This window comes from Ursus americanus, chromosome 3, assembly GCF_024610735.1.
Source record: "Ursus americanus isolate L20-20 chromosome 3, mUrsAme1.1.p, whole genome shotgun sequence".
In the NCBI taxonomy this organism is placed as follows: Eukaryota; Metazoa; Chordata; class Mammalia; order Carnivora; family Ursidae; genus Ursus; species Ursus americanus.
In genome coordinates this window covers 60,161,785-60,175,753 of record NC_142129.1, presented here as the reverse complement: position 1 = coordinate 60,175,753, position 13,969 = coordinate 60,161,785, and the positions used below count along the sequence as shown (strand labels likewise).

Genomic DNA, 13,969 nt, shown 5'->3' with positions numbered 1-13,969 from the left:
TCCACACATTTTGAAGTATCTAGTGTACAAGACTGATTTCATATTGGGCTCCAAAATATCTGGGAGTGCCCCCCATCTCAGTTTAAGCATAAAAATTCTGTTTTCTCTGTTTGACATGTAGGTTTTTGAGTAAATTTTTTGTTTAAAGGACAAACTTCTTTCCTATGTAAAATTCGATCTAAAGATTTGGTCACCATGTCCTGGTGAAGACAAGCTTTATTTTACAACACACACATACACACACACACACACACACACACACACACGAAAATTGTCTAAGTCTTTTCCCAGCTACAGTACTTGGTAGAAAGAAAATGCTTTGAGGAAGAAACTGCTCATGTTCAAACCACACTTGAAGACTTTAAGTGATTTGACCTAAAAATTGAAGGTTCAAAGTAAAGATTTGAATTGTGATAAATATTTGGTTGTTGGGCACCACAACTGCTCACCTACTTTCTAGGAAGTCCTTGTATTTTAGAAACTTGTCAGAAAAAATCTGTTATTTTACTCTTTTGCCTGTTAATTTGATATGGCATCCAACCAACTTCTTTTTCAATGAATGCTTCTGTAATTTCTAATTAGTATTAATTGCTAATATTGCTGTAAATGACATGCTTGTCTCCAATGAAGATGTATTTTACAAAAATAATACCTAGGCTTCGTTCTTAGGTTTAAAAAAAATCTGTTAGTCTTGTTTTTGTCATGAACATATTTAAGGGAAATACACTTTTCTCCTACACCTATTCATTTTCTTGTTTGATATTTGGAACTCCAGCTATTCCCTTCACAATTTAAGGAAAAGAAATGTCACTGACAAGTATTTGATCTAGTTATCATAATCAAAAAGCAGACTTTAGACATATAGATTCACACGAGACAGCAGAGACTATGGGTTAAAAGCACAGGTTTTGGAACCAATCTGCCTGTGCAATATCACTCACTTGTGATATTACTTACTAGCTGTGTGACCTTAGGCTCCTTACTTACCCTCTCTGTGCTGCAGCATTCTCACCTGTAAAATGGGGATAATCCTAGTACCCACTTCATAGAATTGTGTGAATATTAAATTAGTTGTTCATACAAAGGATTTAGAACAGTGCCTTGTGACATTGAGTGATATTTAAATTTTTTGCTTTTTAAAATCATTATGTGATTGGTAAATATAATGTAAAAAAAGATAATACAAAGTTTTTGCCTTCTGTAAGTAGTTTTCATCTGTTTTTTGTATAACAGTCTCAGAATTTCATCAGGTTACAATAAATACGTGTTATGCTCAGAAGGCTGCAGGTTGCCTGGGACCAAGTTTATCTAGGCCCAGCCCAGTTGGGAGGTTCTCCTTTGGGCTGCAGGTTGGATTCATGCCTGTTTTTCCCACGACTGAGCCCAGGAGTACAGGAGGGCCCCAGGAGGCCAAGGCCACCTCCACTTAATCAACTGTACTACAAGTCACACAGCAGAGGGAAGGAGTGAAGTACTAGGAACTACAGCCCCATCTACCACACCTTCCTAAGGCTCGGGGGATTCGTTATCCAGAATCCTTTAAAAATTTGAAACTTCGGATTAATACCTGCTCACTGGTAATGGGTGCATTAAACTAACCCTCCCTAGTCAACTTCAAAGTTAACTACAGAGGGGCGCCTGGGTGGCTCATTCATTAAGCATCTGCCTTAGGCTCAGGTCACGATCCCAGGGTCATGGGATGGAGACCGCATTGGGCTCCCTGCTCAACGGGAGGCCTGCTTCTCCCTCTCCCACTCCCCCTGCTTGTGTTCCCCCTCTTCCTGTCTCTCTCTCTGTCAAATAAATAAATAAAATTTAAAAAAAAAAGAAACATATCTTTTAAAGTTAACTACAGAGAACATGATTTAACACATTTAAAATAATAAAAATAATAAAAATAAAACTTTGCATATGGAATATTATATCATCTTGTCAAAAATTGTTGATTTAGAAAATGACCAATGACTATTGATTTTATTAAAATAGTCTTGACCTACAAAATAAAAGACAACTGAATACTTAGACCATATACTCAAATGTCTTTAGGGTTGAGGAAGACAATGGAAATCTATGAAGCAGCTTGTTGCAAGGGACTGGAAGAGGAACTGTGGTCCAACTGCCTGTAGCCTCCCTGAGGCGTTCAGGTGTCGTGTTCGTAGTCAGCACCGTGCTTCCCAGAGAAGATTCCATCAGCTTGTGATAGACGATTAAACAAAGAAACAATTATCTAAATCTTTTTTTTTTTTTGAGACTTTATTTATGAGAGAGAGAGCGAGAGAGAGTGAGAGAGAGGATGAGAGCAGGGTGAGGAGCAGACTCCCCACCAAGCAGGGAGCCGGAAGTGGGGCTCAATACCAGGACCCTGGGATCATGATCTCAGCCAAAGGAAAATGCTTAACTGACTGAGCCACCTGGGTGTCCAACAATTATCTAAATCCTTATTACCCAGAAAGAACAAAAAAATGACTACCAAACTTTACTTTTGTGGTACTCTAAAATAATACAATGCATTGGTATCCTATATTTTAGAAAAATGATTGCTTTACTGTTTGATCCTAAGGCTTTTTCATGCATTTCAGATTGAAGAAGTTCCAGGAGAGTTCACCCAGGATGATTTAGCAGAAGATGATGTCATGTTACTGGATGCTTGGGAACAGGTAAAACTGTATTTGGTGCACTTATACTTAGGAGCTGGCAAAACCTGCTTTGTAAAATGGCAAGTCTAATAATAAATGGACCTATGGATTTAGGCTGTATTTTAAAAAGACTCACAGTTTGGCAAAAAAATAAAACTGGTACGTATAGCAAATTGATTTCTTAATGTGGAAAAAAGTTCCATGCTACCGTCTGTGGCTGTATAGTTTTAGGCGAAAAACTTCTATTTTTCATTTATGTGTAAAATTTATTCACTCCTAATTTCTTCATGCATTCATCCATTCATTTAACTAGTAAATGCATTAGCGGGTACAGTGCCGTGGGGGTACAGTGCCATGGGGAAGTCAAAGATTCGGAATTCTTCTTGAAATCTGACAAGAAGGCTCCACAGGGAGCCTTTCCCCTGGGGAAGAAACAGACACAGAATAGTTTTGAATATACACGGAAAGTATGTTGCTGTTATGTATATCTTTATTTGGGAGAAAATGAATGGGGATTTGGAATGCCATATCTGATAGTTGGTTTTATTTTTTATTGTTTTTTAGCCTTTGTGTAAACTGATAAGAGTGGAAGGGAAAATAAATATATTAGGAACTAAAATGTATAGAACAATTATGAAACCTGTATCTGAATTAGGCCTACTCTTAGAGTCAACCCCAGTAATTGTTATTTCTAGGTCTGTTCTTAGTTTTTTTATTTAAAGTCATTTGGTTATATTACATGTTAGCTTCTTAGTCTAGAATTACCATATTTGAATTTGGAATCTAGTCACAGATTCTCCCCAGGTGAATGGAACAGTTATTTGTAGATGTGAAATTTAAAACGTCATGTCAATAAAACATCTTTGTGTATTAAGAATTATAAAATAAGGGGCGCTGGGTGGCTCAGACGGTTAAATGTCTGCCTTCGGCTCGGGTCGTATTCTCAGCGTCCTGGGATCGAGTTCTGCATTGCGCTCCCTGCTTAGCAAGGAGTCTGCTTCTCCGTCTCCCTCTGCCTCTTCCCCCTCCCCCTGCTCGGTTTCACTCTCTCAAATAAATAAAATCTTAAAAAAAAAAATTGTAAAATAAGAATGGCATTTCCTTATTCAGAACAATTTAATTATTTCCATTTGTAGTCAATTCTATAGTCATGGATACTTGAGAATATTTCCCTTGCTACATTTTATTTTTCTAAATCATATTTTCCATTTACATGACCAAGCTGTCATGGTTTGTTCTGTGCCCTGCAAGCAAATATTTCAGTACTTTTGGTATGAATTAGAATACAATCGAAACTAATCTGGCCAAAATTTCTCTGCCAACAAGTTATTTTAAAATGATTTGAATGTAAGGTAATTCAAGGGCGCCTGGGTGGCTCAGTTGGTTAAGTAAGCGTCTGCCTTCTACTCAGGTCATGATTCCAGGGTCCTAGGTTTGAGCCCCAGGGAGCCTGCTTCTCCCTCTCCCAGCTCGTGCGTGCACTCGCACTTGCATGTGCCTGCTCCCTCTCTCTCTCTGTCTCAAATCAATCAATAAATAAAATCTTTAAAATAAATATAAGGTAATTCAAGAGAATGTTTCAGCATTGAAGTTCATAGCCTATACATCTAACAAGAAGGATACATACAGAATATGTAATTATATCAGTTAAACAACTCAATATTGGGGCGCCTGGGTGGCACAGTCATTAAGCATCTGCCTTCGGCTCAGGGCATGATCCCAGCGTTCTGGGATCAAGCCCCTCATCGGACTCCTCCGCTGGGAGCCTGCTTCTTCCTCTCCCACTCCCCCTGCTTGTGTTCCCTTTCTCACTGACTGTCTCTCTCTCTGTCAAATAAATAAATAAAAAATCTTAAAAAAAAAACTCAATATTTAAATACTAAACATTGTAGCACTTTTACCAAAGTGTTAGAAAATACAGTTTTAGGTGTACACTACAGGCTTAAGGCAGAGGCTTTGCAAGGGAGGCTGAGGTCCCCCCAGGATGATAATAATAATATGGGGATAACGACTGCCTTCCGTACCCTAAAGGGGCGGCTGCAGCAAACAGCCAATATGTTGTTTTGAGAAAGTGTATAAACTAGAAAATACTATAAGCCTGAAATCTCAGAATGTGGATTCTGGAATCAAACTGGCTGGATATCAGTTTAGAGTATCTCCTAGTAAGTGCAAACATTGGGAAAGTGATGGAGCTTCTCTGCACCTCCTTCCCCACATCCCTAACTTGGGGACTTGCTGTGAAGATGAAATGAGCAATGTGTGAGAAGCACTTGGCACAGGGCTTGCACTGAGCCAATACTCCCCAAACAGTACATATTGTTATTGTTTCATTTTTCAGATTTTTATTTGGGTCGGCAAAGATGCCAATGAAGTTGAGAGAACAGAATCTCTGAAGTCGGGTAAGCAGGATCCCGTGGACAATGATGGCATTTACCCTGAGTGCTTATTATGAAGTTCCTGACTGCTCTTTTCACCACATTCTTCAAAACCACATATTAAAGCAGAGCAGAATCTAATAAGCTTTCATTTTCAGAACTAAAGTGTAATGGAATTTTTTTTTAACTGAAGAATTTCAGAATAAGAATAAGAAAAATGTTTTGTTACCTAATTTAGAACATAATTACATCAATTTATTCTGAAAACTTTAAATTCACTTAAACAATATTTTAATATAGAAATAGTATAACCTGTATCACTATGATAACCTAGATTTTTTAAAATTCTTTTTGAGTAATGCCGTTCTTTCTGGCACAGTTTTTTTTTTTTTTAATTTTTGAAAAATACAAGACTAATTATGCCATAAGGATAATTCTATAAAGTTTGAAATCTTGGGGGGCAATCATTAGACTCTCATGTGCAATCCATGGCAGATGAGAGAAATCAGTAAGGAATTGTTCAGATGGAACAGTATTTGGCTACTTCAGGGGCAATGAAAATTTGATTCATTATTTTTATTGGGAGACTTTTCATTCCATAGTTATTTTAGTTTAATCAAAACTAACTGACCCTATGACCCAGCAATTGCACTACTAGGTATTTGTTCAAAGGATACAAACATAGTGATTTAAAGGGGCACATGCACCCCAATGTTTATAGCAGCAATGTCCACAATAGCCAAATTATGGAAAGAGCCCAGATGTCCATTGACAGATGAATGGATAAAGAAGATGTGGTGTGCGTGCACACACACACACACACACACACACACACACACACACTGGAATATTACTCAGCCACCAAAAAGAATGAAATCTTGCCATTTGCAACAATATGGAGGGAGCTAGAGTGTATTCTGCTAAGTGAAATAAGTCAGTCAGAGGAAGACAAATACCATATAATTTAACTCATATGTGGAATTTAAGAAACAAAACAGATGAATACAGGGGAAGGGAAGGAAAAATAAAGTAAGAGGAAAACAGAGAGGGAGGCAAACCATAAGAGAGACTCATAACAAACAAAGTTGCTGGAGGAGGGGTGGGGGGGGATGGGGTAACTGGGTGATAGGCATGAAGGAGGGTACTAGAAGTAATGGCACTGGGTGTTGTATGAAACTGATCAATCACTGAATTCTACTCATGAAACTAATAATACACTATATGTTAATTAAATTGCATTTAAATAACAATTTTTTAAAAAATACAACTAACTGAATGTTTTTGTCTTTCAATTCCGTATAGCCAAAATGTATCTTGAGACAGACCCTTCTGGAAGAGACAAGAGGACACCAATTGTCATCGTAAAGCAGGGCCATGAGCCACCCACATTCACAGGCTGGTTCCTGGGCTGGGATTCCGGAAGGTGGTAAACTGGTTTTTGTAGGAAAAAAACAAACAAATATTTGGAGCCACTGTCCCATTGCTGTTTTGAGGGGAAGAAAGGTTTTCTTCTTTATTTGATTAGAAAATTAACCTCGGCTCTATGACTATTTTTTAACGCCTAGGTTTGGTGTGAAATTCATTTTAAACTAGAATTTTCTTATGTTAGTATTTTTAAATAACCTAAAGTAAATTTCTATTATGGACCAACATTAGCTCTGCTGGACACTGATTTTTATCTTTTCATATGACCTTTTAAAAGTTTGAAAAGCCGCGCGCATAATCTAGGGGAGTTTAGCAGGGAATTTTGTAATTCAGGAATGTTTAGCCAAACTTGTTCTTTAATATGCCAGAGAAGTAAGCCATAATGCCTTTGAGGTTATTCTCCTTTCCATGTGCTGTGTTCAAAAGAATTGTATGTTTGCAGTAACGTTTATGTTAAGATGGTTTAAAACTTCGTTGTTATTTGCCACCTTCAGCCAATGTGACTCTGCTACCATTCACTGCTAAGGATCATTTTCTAAGAGTAACTACCATTTTTGCCTTTTTAAAAGCCTTTGAAATCACAGCTTTTTCATGACAAAATAATTATAGTCTATCCGGTTGGATATATGTATTTGACAGTACAAGTTTAATACCACAAAGGTTATGTACAAAAAAATTCACTAATGCTGTCTTTCATCATTAAAATGCATCTCTTTTGGAAAGGTTGTTTGTTGTGACATTTTATTTAAATATGACATGCGAGTTAATTACACAATTAGTTTTAAGGTTAAATACTTTTATGCATAAATAAATATGAATTTAATATTTCTTAATTCATCCTCATTAAGTAGTCAAACAACTTTTCCAAGGTTACATAATTATGAGAGATTTTAAATATCAGTGCATATGAAATCTGGGCCCTGTTAAAAGATAAACTGAGGCGTATCAAACATTTCAAGAGTTTATCTGAACAAAAATCAATTTGGATTGGGCAATGCCAAACTAGAAGTGGTTAGGAGCACTCTACCAGCAGGAGGGCAGGGCAAGACTTTTCTAGAGAAAAAGTAAAGCAAAGTACAGAAATTCTTGATTGGCTAGGCTGAAAGCCCAGTTGGCTGTTTGTACTTCGTTGTGCTCAGGTTTTGATTTTGTGACCTTGAGGAATTTATAGGCTTATGGTTTGCTTACATAGGTCTCCACAGCATTAGAGCCACATCAGTCTAATGGCCTCCTTGCTTAAACAATTCAGCAGACCCCAGTAAACAGGAGTCAGGGCAGAAGGTGGAGCGCCAGAAAAGCAGAAACCAACTTTGGTGGTAGGCTAGGAGGTGCTGGTGAAGGAGGGGAGCCACATTTCCGTGGAATGGGCAATCAGAGCCAAGGAGTGATCTGAGGAATTCACACACTGTCTCTGGGGGAGATTAATGGTGGATGTGTTTCAGCCTAAGGGCTGGCATGGGTCCTGACGTGGAGAATATGGCATCCATATTCCCAGTACCAATATGGTGGAAAAGTGAGCGGTCTTGTGGGGATCTGCAGCTTGTGTGAGTGGTGAGGAAGCAGCGAGAAGCTGCACTTCCCGAGACTGTTCATTCAGTCAGTAAATATTTTTATTAGGTATCTGCTGGGTGTGGGGCACTATTCTAGGCACTTTGGATCCAACATGAACGAAACAGACAAAATCCAAACTGTCATGCAGTTTATATTCCAGGGAAGAAACTAACAAAAACAAAGCCAGTAAGTAGATACAGTCGTCCCCACTTATGCTCGGCCTTGCTTTCCGTGGTTTCTGTTAACCGTGGTCAGCTGTGTTCTGGAAGCAGATGATCGTCCTTCGGATGTGTATTCAGAAGGCCCATAGTAGCCTAAGGCTGCGACACAATGGTCTGCCGTTTGCTTCACTTCGTTGCGTCACACGGGCATTTATCATCTCACCTCACCACGGAAGTAGGATGAGTGCTGTGCAATATGAGGTCTTGAGAGAGAGAAAGCCCACATAAACATAGCTTTTATTACAGTATATTATTATTGTTCTATTTTGTTGTTACTGTTGTTAAGCGCTCGTAAGAGCTAATTTATAAATTAAACCTCATTAAGAGCTATGTATCTACAGGAAAAAAATAGCATATACAGGGCTCTCACTAACCTTAGTTTCAGGCATCCACCGGGGATCCTGGAATGTATCCCCGGCGGATAAGTGGGGACTACCGTGTATTATAAAATATATTAGAATATAAGTTCTATGGAGGAAAGATATGTAGGGAAGGAGGACAGGAAATAGATGAGAGTGGGGCGGAGTACAGTTTTAATAGGGTGGTTACGGAAAGTCTTGTTGGGTAGATTGATAAGGAAACCCGGACTTGAGGGGGAAGGAATCCCAAGTGCACCGGCGCAGGGGTGGGAGCGTGCCTGACAGAATGGCTTCCTTCCGTCATGCCTGAGTTCTGAAGAAGCGGGGAGATCCCTTAAGGTTCTCTCTTATCGCCAGTGGACTTAGAACAAATTCATCTTAAGCGGAACTGCTGTTTTAAGCCTGAGCTATGAAAAGACTGCCTTCCTAAACGCGAAACCCAAGTACTCAGAGGCAGAGATGGTGACACGGAAGCAGCCAGCCGCGTCGTCAGCGCAGGCGCTGCGGGGAGGACCGGTCTCCCGGGCAGCAGTGCCCAGCTCGAACACGGAGGTGGCCGCAGACATTACCGGCAACTACAGCTGCTGTATCAAGAAGACGTATAAGCCCTACCTTTAGTAAGTGGAGGGCAGCTGGTGGAGGGATGGAAAAAATAGGATTTATAAAAATTACCTGGAAAGGGTGAGCTAGGGAGTTGCTGCTTTTGAGTTTCACACCCAAAGCTGCGATGGCTTGAAGAAACACCTGCAAATCACGTAAAATCATTATGAGGAGAGGGGAACCGTCTACTTCTAAAAAGGTGATTGGTAGATTATAGAAGGGTGGTTATTCTATGATATTGTGTAGTCTTAAAATTCAAGTTATATGTAAACCCTCATAGAAATTAGTCTTCTGGATTTAAAATGCAGTTTCATACAGCCTAATTGATAGATATAAAAGTTCCATAACTTTCTATTTTTTCTTGAATGGAGCTAGCTATTGCTTATTAATTTTTTTAAAAGATTTTATTTATTTATTTGACAGAGATAGAGACAGCCAGTGAGAGAGGGAACACAAGCAGGGGGAGTGGGAGAGGAAGAAGCAGGCTCATAGCAGAGGAGCCTGACGTGGGGCTCGATCCCAGAACGCCAGGATCACGCCCTGAGCCGAAGGCAGACGCCCAACCGCTGTGCCACCCAGGCGCCCCTGCTTCTTAATTTTTAATATGAACTTTAGATTTCTTTCTTCTCTTGAATTTTCCTCAAAGATTTTTGGGACGAAAAACCAAAACAAATACAGTTGGTCCTAAGTGACTAGCGCTTTTACAGACTTTTCCTTGCTTCAAATAATATAGCACATCCTTTTTCTGTAAAATGTATGACTAGAAAACAAACAAAATTTAGTGAATCCAGGAAAACCAAGTGCTAACCAGAAATAAGTATTCTAGTCAGAAGTAACACATATCAGGAATTTTATTTTATTTTTTTTAAAGATTTTATTTATTTGAGAGAGAGAGAACACAAGGAGGGGGAAGTAGGGGCACAAAGAAAGAGGGAGCCCCCTGACTCGGGGCTCAATCCCAGGACCCTGATATCATGACCTGAGCTGAAGGCAGACGCTTAACCAACTGAGCCACCCAGGCGCCCCAATATCAGAAATTTTAAATAAGAAATCAGATTGTGACATTAACTTTGAGCAAAAGACCAGGAAACAAGGAACCTATGGAGAATGAACTATTGTTTTGTCTTACTGTTTGTTTTATTTTGAAAGACCACTAGAGAATTGGCTTCAAAATAATTTCCACATTGCACAAGTTATTCAGAGGGAAGGAATTCTAGTCAAAATAAAGAAAAGAATAACAATATTCATTTTATATATACAGGATGCATATGTTGTAGTTCAAAAATGTGTTATCGAAACTTTTTTCTTGTTCTTATTTTTTTTTCTGCAATATGATTTCTTCCCTTTTAAAGACTTACATTAGATATTTTTAAAGTATGCTATGTATTTTACAAATTATCTAAAATAATTTTCTCTCAAATACCATCCTTACCATACTACCTAAAATATTGACGATGAGCTACTTTGGTGCTGGGAGAAGAAAAAGAAAAGGTGGTATCTACATTTTAGTGTATGTGCCTAGATAAAGTTCATATGGTTCAAAAAGATAAACTGAAAAGGAAACTATGAAAAAAACAGAAGAAAACACCGAATTATATTTCAATGGGGAAATCATCTCTCAATAGCTGATAGAGTGAGAAGAAAATCAGTAAGGACCTAGAGGTCTCAAACAACATTCTCAACCAGCTTAACCTGACTGATACGTACTGAACACTCCACCAGTAATAACAGCATGCATATTTGCTTTGTAAGGGCATTTAAAATATTCACCAAGAGAGAAAATAATACTCTGGGCCAGAAAACAAATTTCAACAAATTTAAGGTATTGAAAAATCATACAATGGTCTCTAACCACAGTGGAATTAAGCTAGATATGAATGACAGGGAGATATCTGGCTAATCTCCAAATCTTTGGATGAAAGGGAAATGAGAAAATATTTTTATTTCAGTGAAAAATGGAATGCAGCCTATCGAAAGTATGGCTAACTCAGTGTTCAAAAGGAAATTTATAACATTAAATGTTAACATAAGATAAATGGAAAGACCTTCAGTCAATGATGTAGGCTTCCGCCTTAAGAAACTGAAAGAGCAAACTAAACCCAAAGAAAGCAGGGAGACGGGAATGACTAATACAGACTCCTCCAGAAAAGGGGAAGAAATATTAATTACTAATATCGGAAAAAACGAGTCCATAGAAACTATGGACACTAAAAAAATAAGAAACATAATTTTATGCTTATAAATTTGATACCTATTAATAGGCAAATTCCTTGGGAGACAGACTAGTAAGGCTAACTCAAAGGAGCATAGCCACCTTGAATTCATAGTTACACCTCCTAGCAGAGAAAAGCCTAGGCTTAGTTGGACTTCACTGGTAACTTCTATCAAACATTTAAGAAAGTAATAAAACCAGTTCTGTACGAACTCTTCCACATACTAGAAGATGATGATAAGAAGAAAAAGGAGAGAACATTTCCTGATTCATTGATGAGGCCAGTATTACCCTGCTATCAAAAAGAAGCAGATTATAAGAAAGAAAAACTACATGCCAGCATTTCTTAAAATGGATATCAAAACCTTTAAAATACATCAAATTGAATCCAACAATACATAAAAATTAAAGGAGTTTATCATGGAACCCATCTTAACATTTAAAAATGTGTTAAGAATTCTCTATATTAACAGACTAAAAAGGAAAAACCATATGAACATCTGAATAGATGCAGCAAAGCATTTAATAAAATTCAATAACCATTCGTAATAAAAACTCTCAACAAAGTAGGAATAGAATGGAAGTTCCTCGATTTTAAAAGGGATATCTGCAAAAAATGTACATCCTGAGAGAGGAAAACAAATGTTTCCCACTAAGATCTGGAGCAAAATACAGTTGTTTGCTCTCTTCTTTTCTATTCCATATTTTACTGGAGGTTATAAGCAGTCTGATGAGGCAGGGCTTCTAAACCTTGGCACTGTTGACATCTTGATAATTCTTTGTTTTAAGGGGATTGGCGGGGGGGCTGTGCTGTGCATTCCAGGATGATTAGTAGCATCTCTGGCCTCTGTTTACCCGATACCAGTAGCACTCACCTCTTCCACCGACAGTACCATTTTAATAAGATAAGAGAAAGAACTAAAAGGCTTAAAGATTGAAAAAGAAGTATTCTTGGTGAAAGTGATCTGAGCATTAATAGTCTTTAAATTCTCCCAGGTGATTATAATATGCATCAAGTATAGAGACCTAGTAGAACCTTCTGCAAATCAAACACAGCTCTCTGCAGCTCTAGAGCCCTCCCTCTTCGTTAACCAGGGAGCATACTTTTATTATTTTCGTATGCAGGAACAGCAAAAACAATAATTATTTATCTTTCAAACACAGTATTTGATAACTGCCAAACAGCCCTTTGACTTAAAATTTCTGTGCATGTCCTACTCTAGCCTCGAATCAAATCTGAGGCAGTGAGTACTCCGTAAGAAATCTACACCCCAACAGCGTAAGATTTATTCTCTGTTTACTCTAGAGATAGATTTTTACTTTAAAGCAATAAGAATGGAAGTTATCTATTTGTAACTTTCCTCAAATTCGTGAAAACAATGTTCTGCCTGATTAAAACAAAAATTAAGACATTTTTAAAAAAACTTTCAGAATGTGTACATCTAAACAGCACAGTAGAGGGCACTCTTTCTCCATGTTAATAAAGACAGACTTGCCTAGGTGGTCAAAACACTGAGAAATACAGTCATATTTACTTTTGTTTTAGATTGAAAAAGAATAGTGCTTCTAGGCAGGTCAAATGTGGCTGTCTTCTCACTCTAAAAATATGTTATACTATCTTCTAAATTTGAGGATCAACAGAGTGCAATCATATATTGATTTTAAAGTGTATTTACTACATGCCAAGATAGCCTGGCATGTATATCCTAGCATATCTGTCTATCTATGTATGTATTTATCTATCTGATATATATATATATATATATAATACTACATCTATATAGTATAATATGTCTATATAATATAGATATAGATAGATGTCCAGATAGATAGATGTCTAGATAGATAAATCAATCGATTGATCCTGGTATATATTGTTGACCTGGTGATACAGCAGACGGCAGATAGTTAAGGATGCCCTGTCCTCAATGGAGCTCCCGTTGAGTGGATAGAGACGGAAAAGAAGCAAATACTCAAATACATATTCTGCTGTAAAGCAGTAAGTGTTATAAAAAAAAGTCAGGCCAGAGAGGATAGCATTTGTGGAATGAGGGATTCTATTTTAGATGGAATGAATAGGAAAGGCCTCTCTAAGGTGACATTTGATCAGAGAAGTAAAGTGAGGGGAGAGTTTGTGATGGTTAACTTTGTGTCACCTTGACCCGGCCATGAGATGCCTGGATATCTGGTTAAACATTGTTTCTGGGTGTGTCTGTGGAGGTCTTTCTTTCTTTCTTTCTTTCTTTCTTTCTTTCTTTCTTTCTTTCTTTTTTTCTTTTTTTTTAAGATTTTATCTATTTGTTTGAGAGAGAGAGCCCAAGTAAGAGAGCACAATCAGGGCAAACAGCAGGAGGAGAGGGAGAAGCAGATTCCTTGCTGAGCAAGGAGCCCGAGATCGAGATCGATGCAGGGCTTGATCCCAAGACCCTGAGATTATCACCTGAGCTGAAGGCAGGAGCTTAACTGACTGAGCCACGCAGGCACCCCTGTGGAGGTGTTTCTCAAAGGAATTAGCATTTGAACTGGTAGACTGAGTAAAGCAGATGGCCTTCCCCAGTATGGGTGGGCCTCATCCAATCTGTGGGGGCCT

At 38.1% G+C, this 13,969-nt stretch overlaps 2 protein-coding genes across 3 annotated transcripts in view; both read left to right on the top strand.

Moving 5' to 3' along the window:
- The window catches only part of SCIN (scinderin), a 75,188-nt gene extending 68,030 nt beyond the window's left edge, over nt 1-7,158 (top strand). Inside the window, exons 14-16 of the mRNA XM_045793133.2 lie at nt 2,580-2,657; nt 4,975-5,035; nt 6,314-7,158. Coding sequence (XP_045649089.2) covers nt 2,580-2,657; nt 4,975-5,035; nt 6,314-6,441 — 267 coding nt within the window. The 3' untranslated portion in view covers nt 6,442-7,158. The remainder of the gene's footprint in view (nt 1-2,579; nt 2,658-4,974; nt 5,036-6,313) is intronic.
- A 61-nt stretch (nt 7,159-7,219) lies between these two features.
- Nucleotides 7,220-13,969, top strand: part of LOC148110403 (uncharacterized) — a 123,033-nt gene continuing 116,283 nt past the window's right edge. For both annotated transcript variants that reach the window (XR_015723973.1, XM_045793132.2), the window contains exon 1: nt 7,220-9,184. Coding sequence is in view for 1 of the 2 variants with exons in the window: in XM_045793132.2 (XP_045649088.1) it covers nt 9,027-9,184 (158 nt within the window). In the remaining variant the exon portion in view is untranslated. The remainder of the gene's footprint in view (nt 9,185-13,969) is intronic.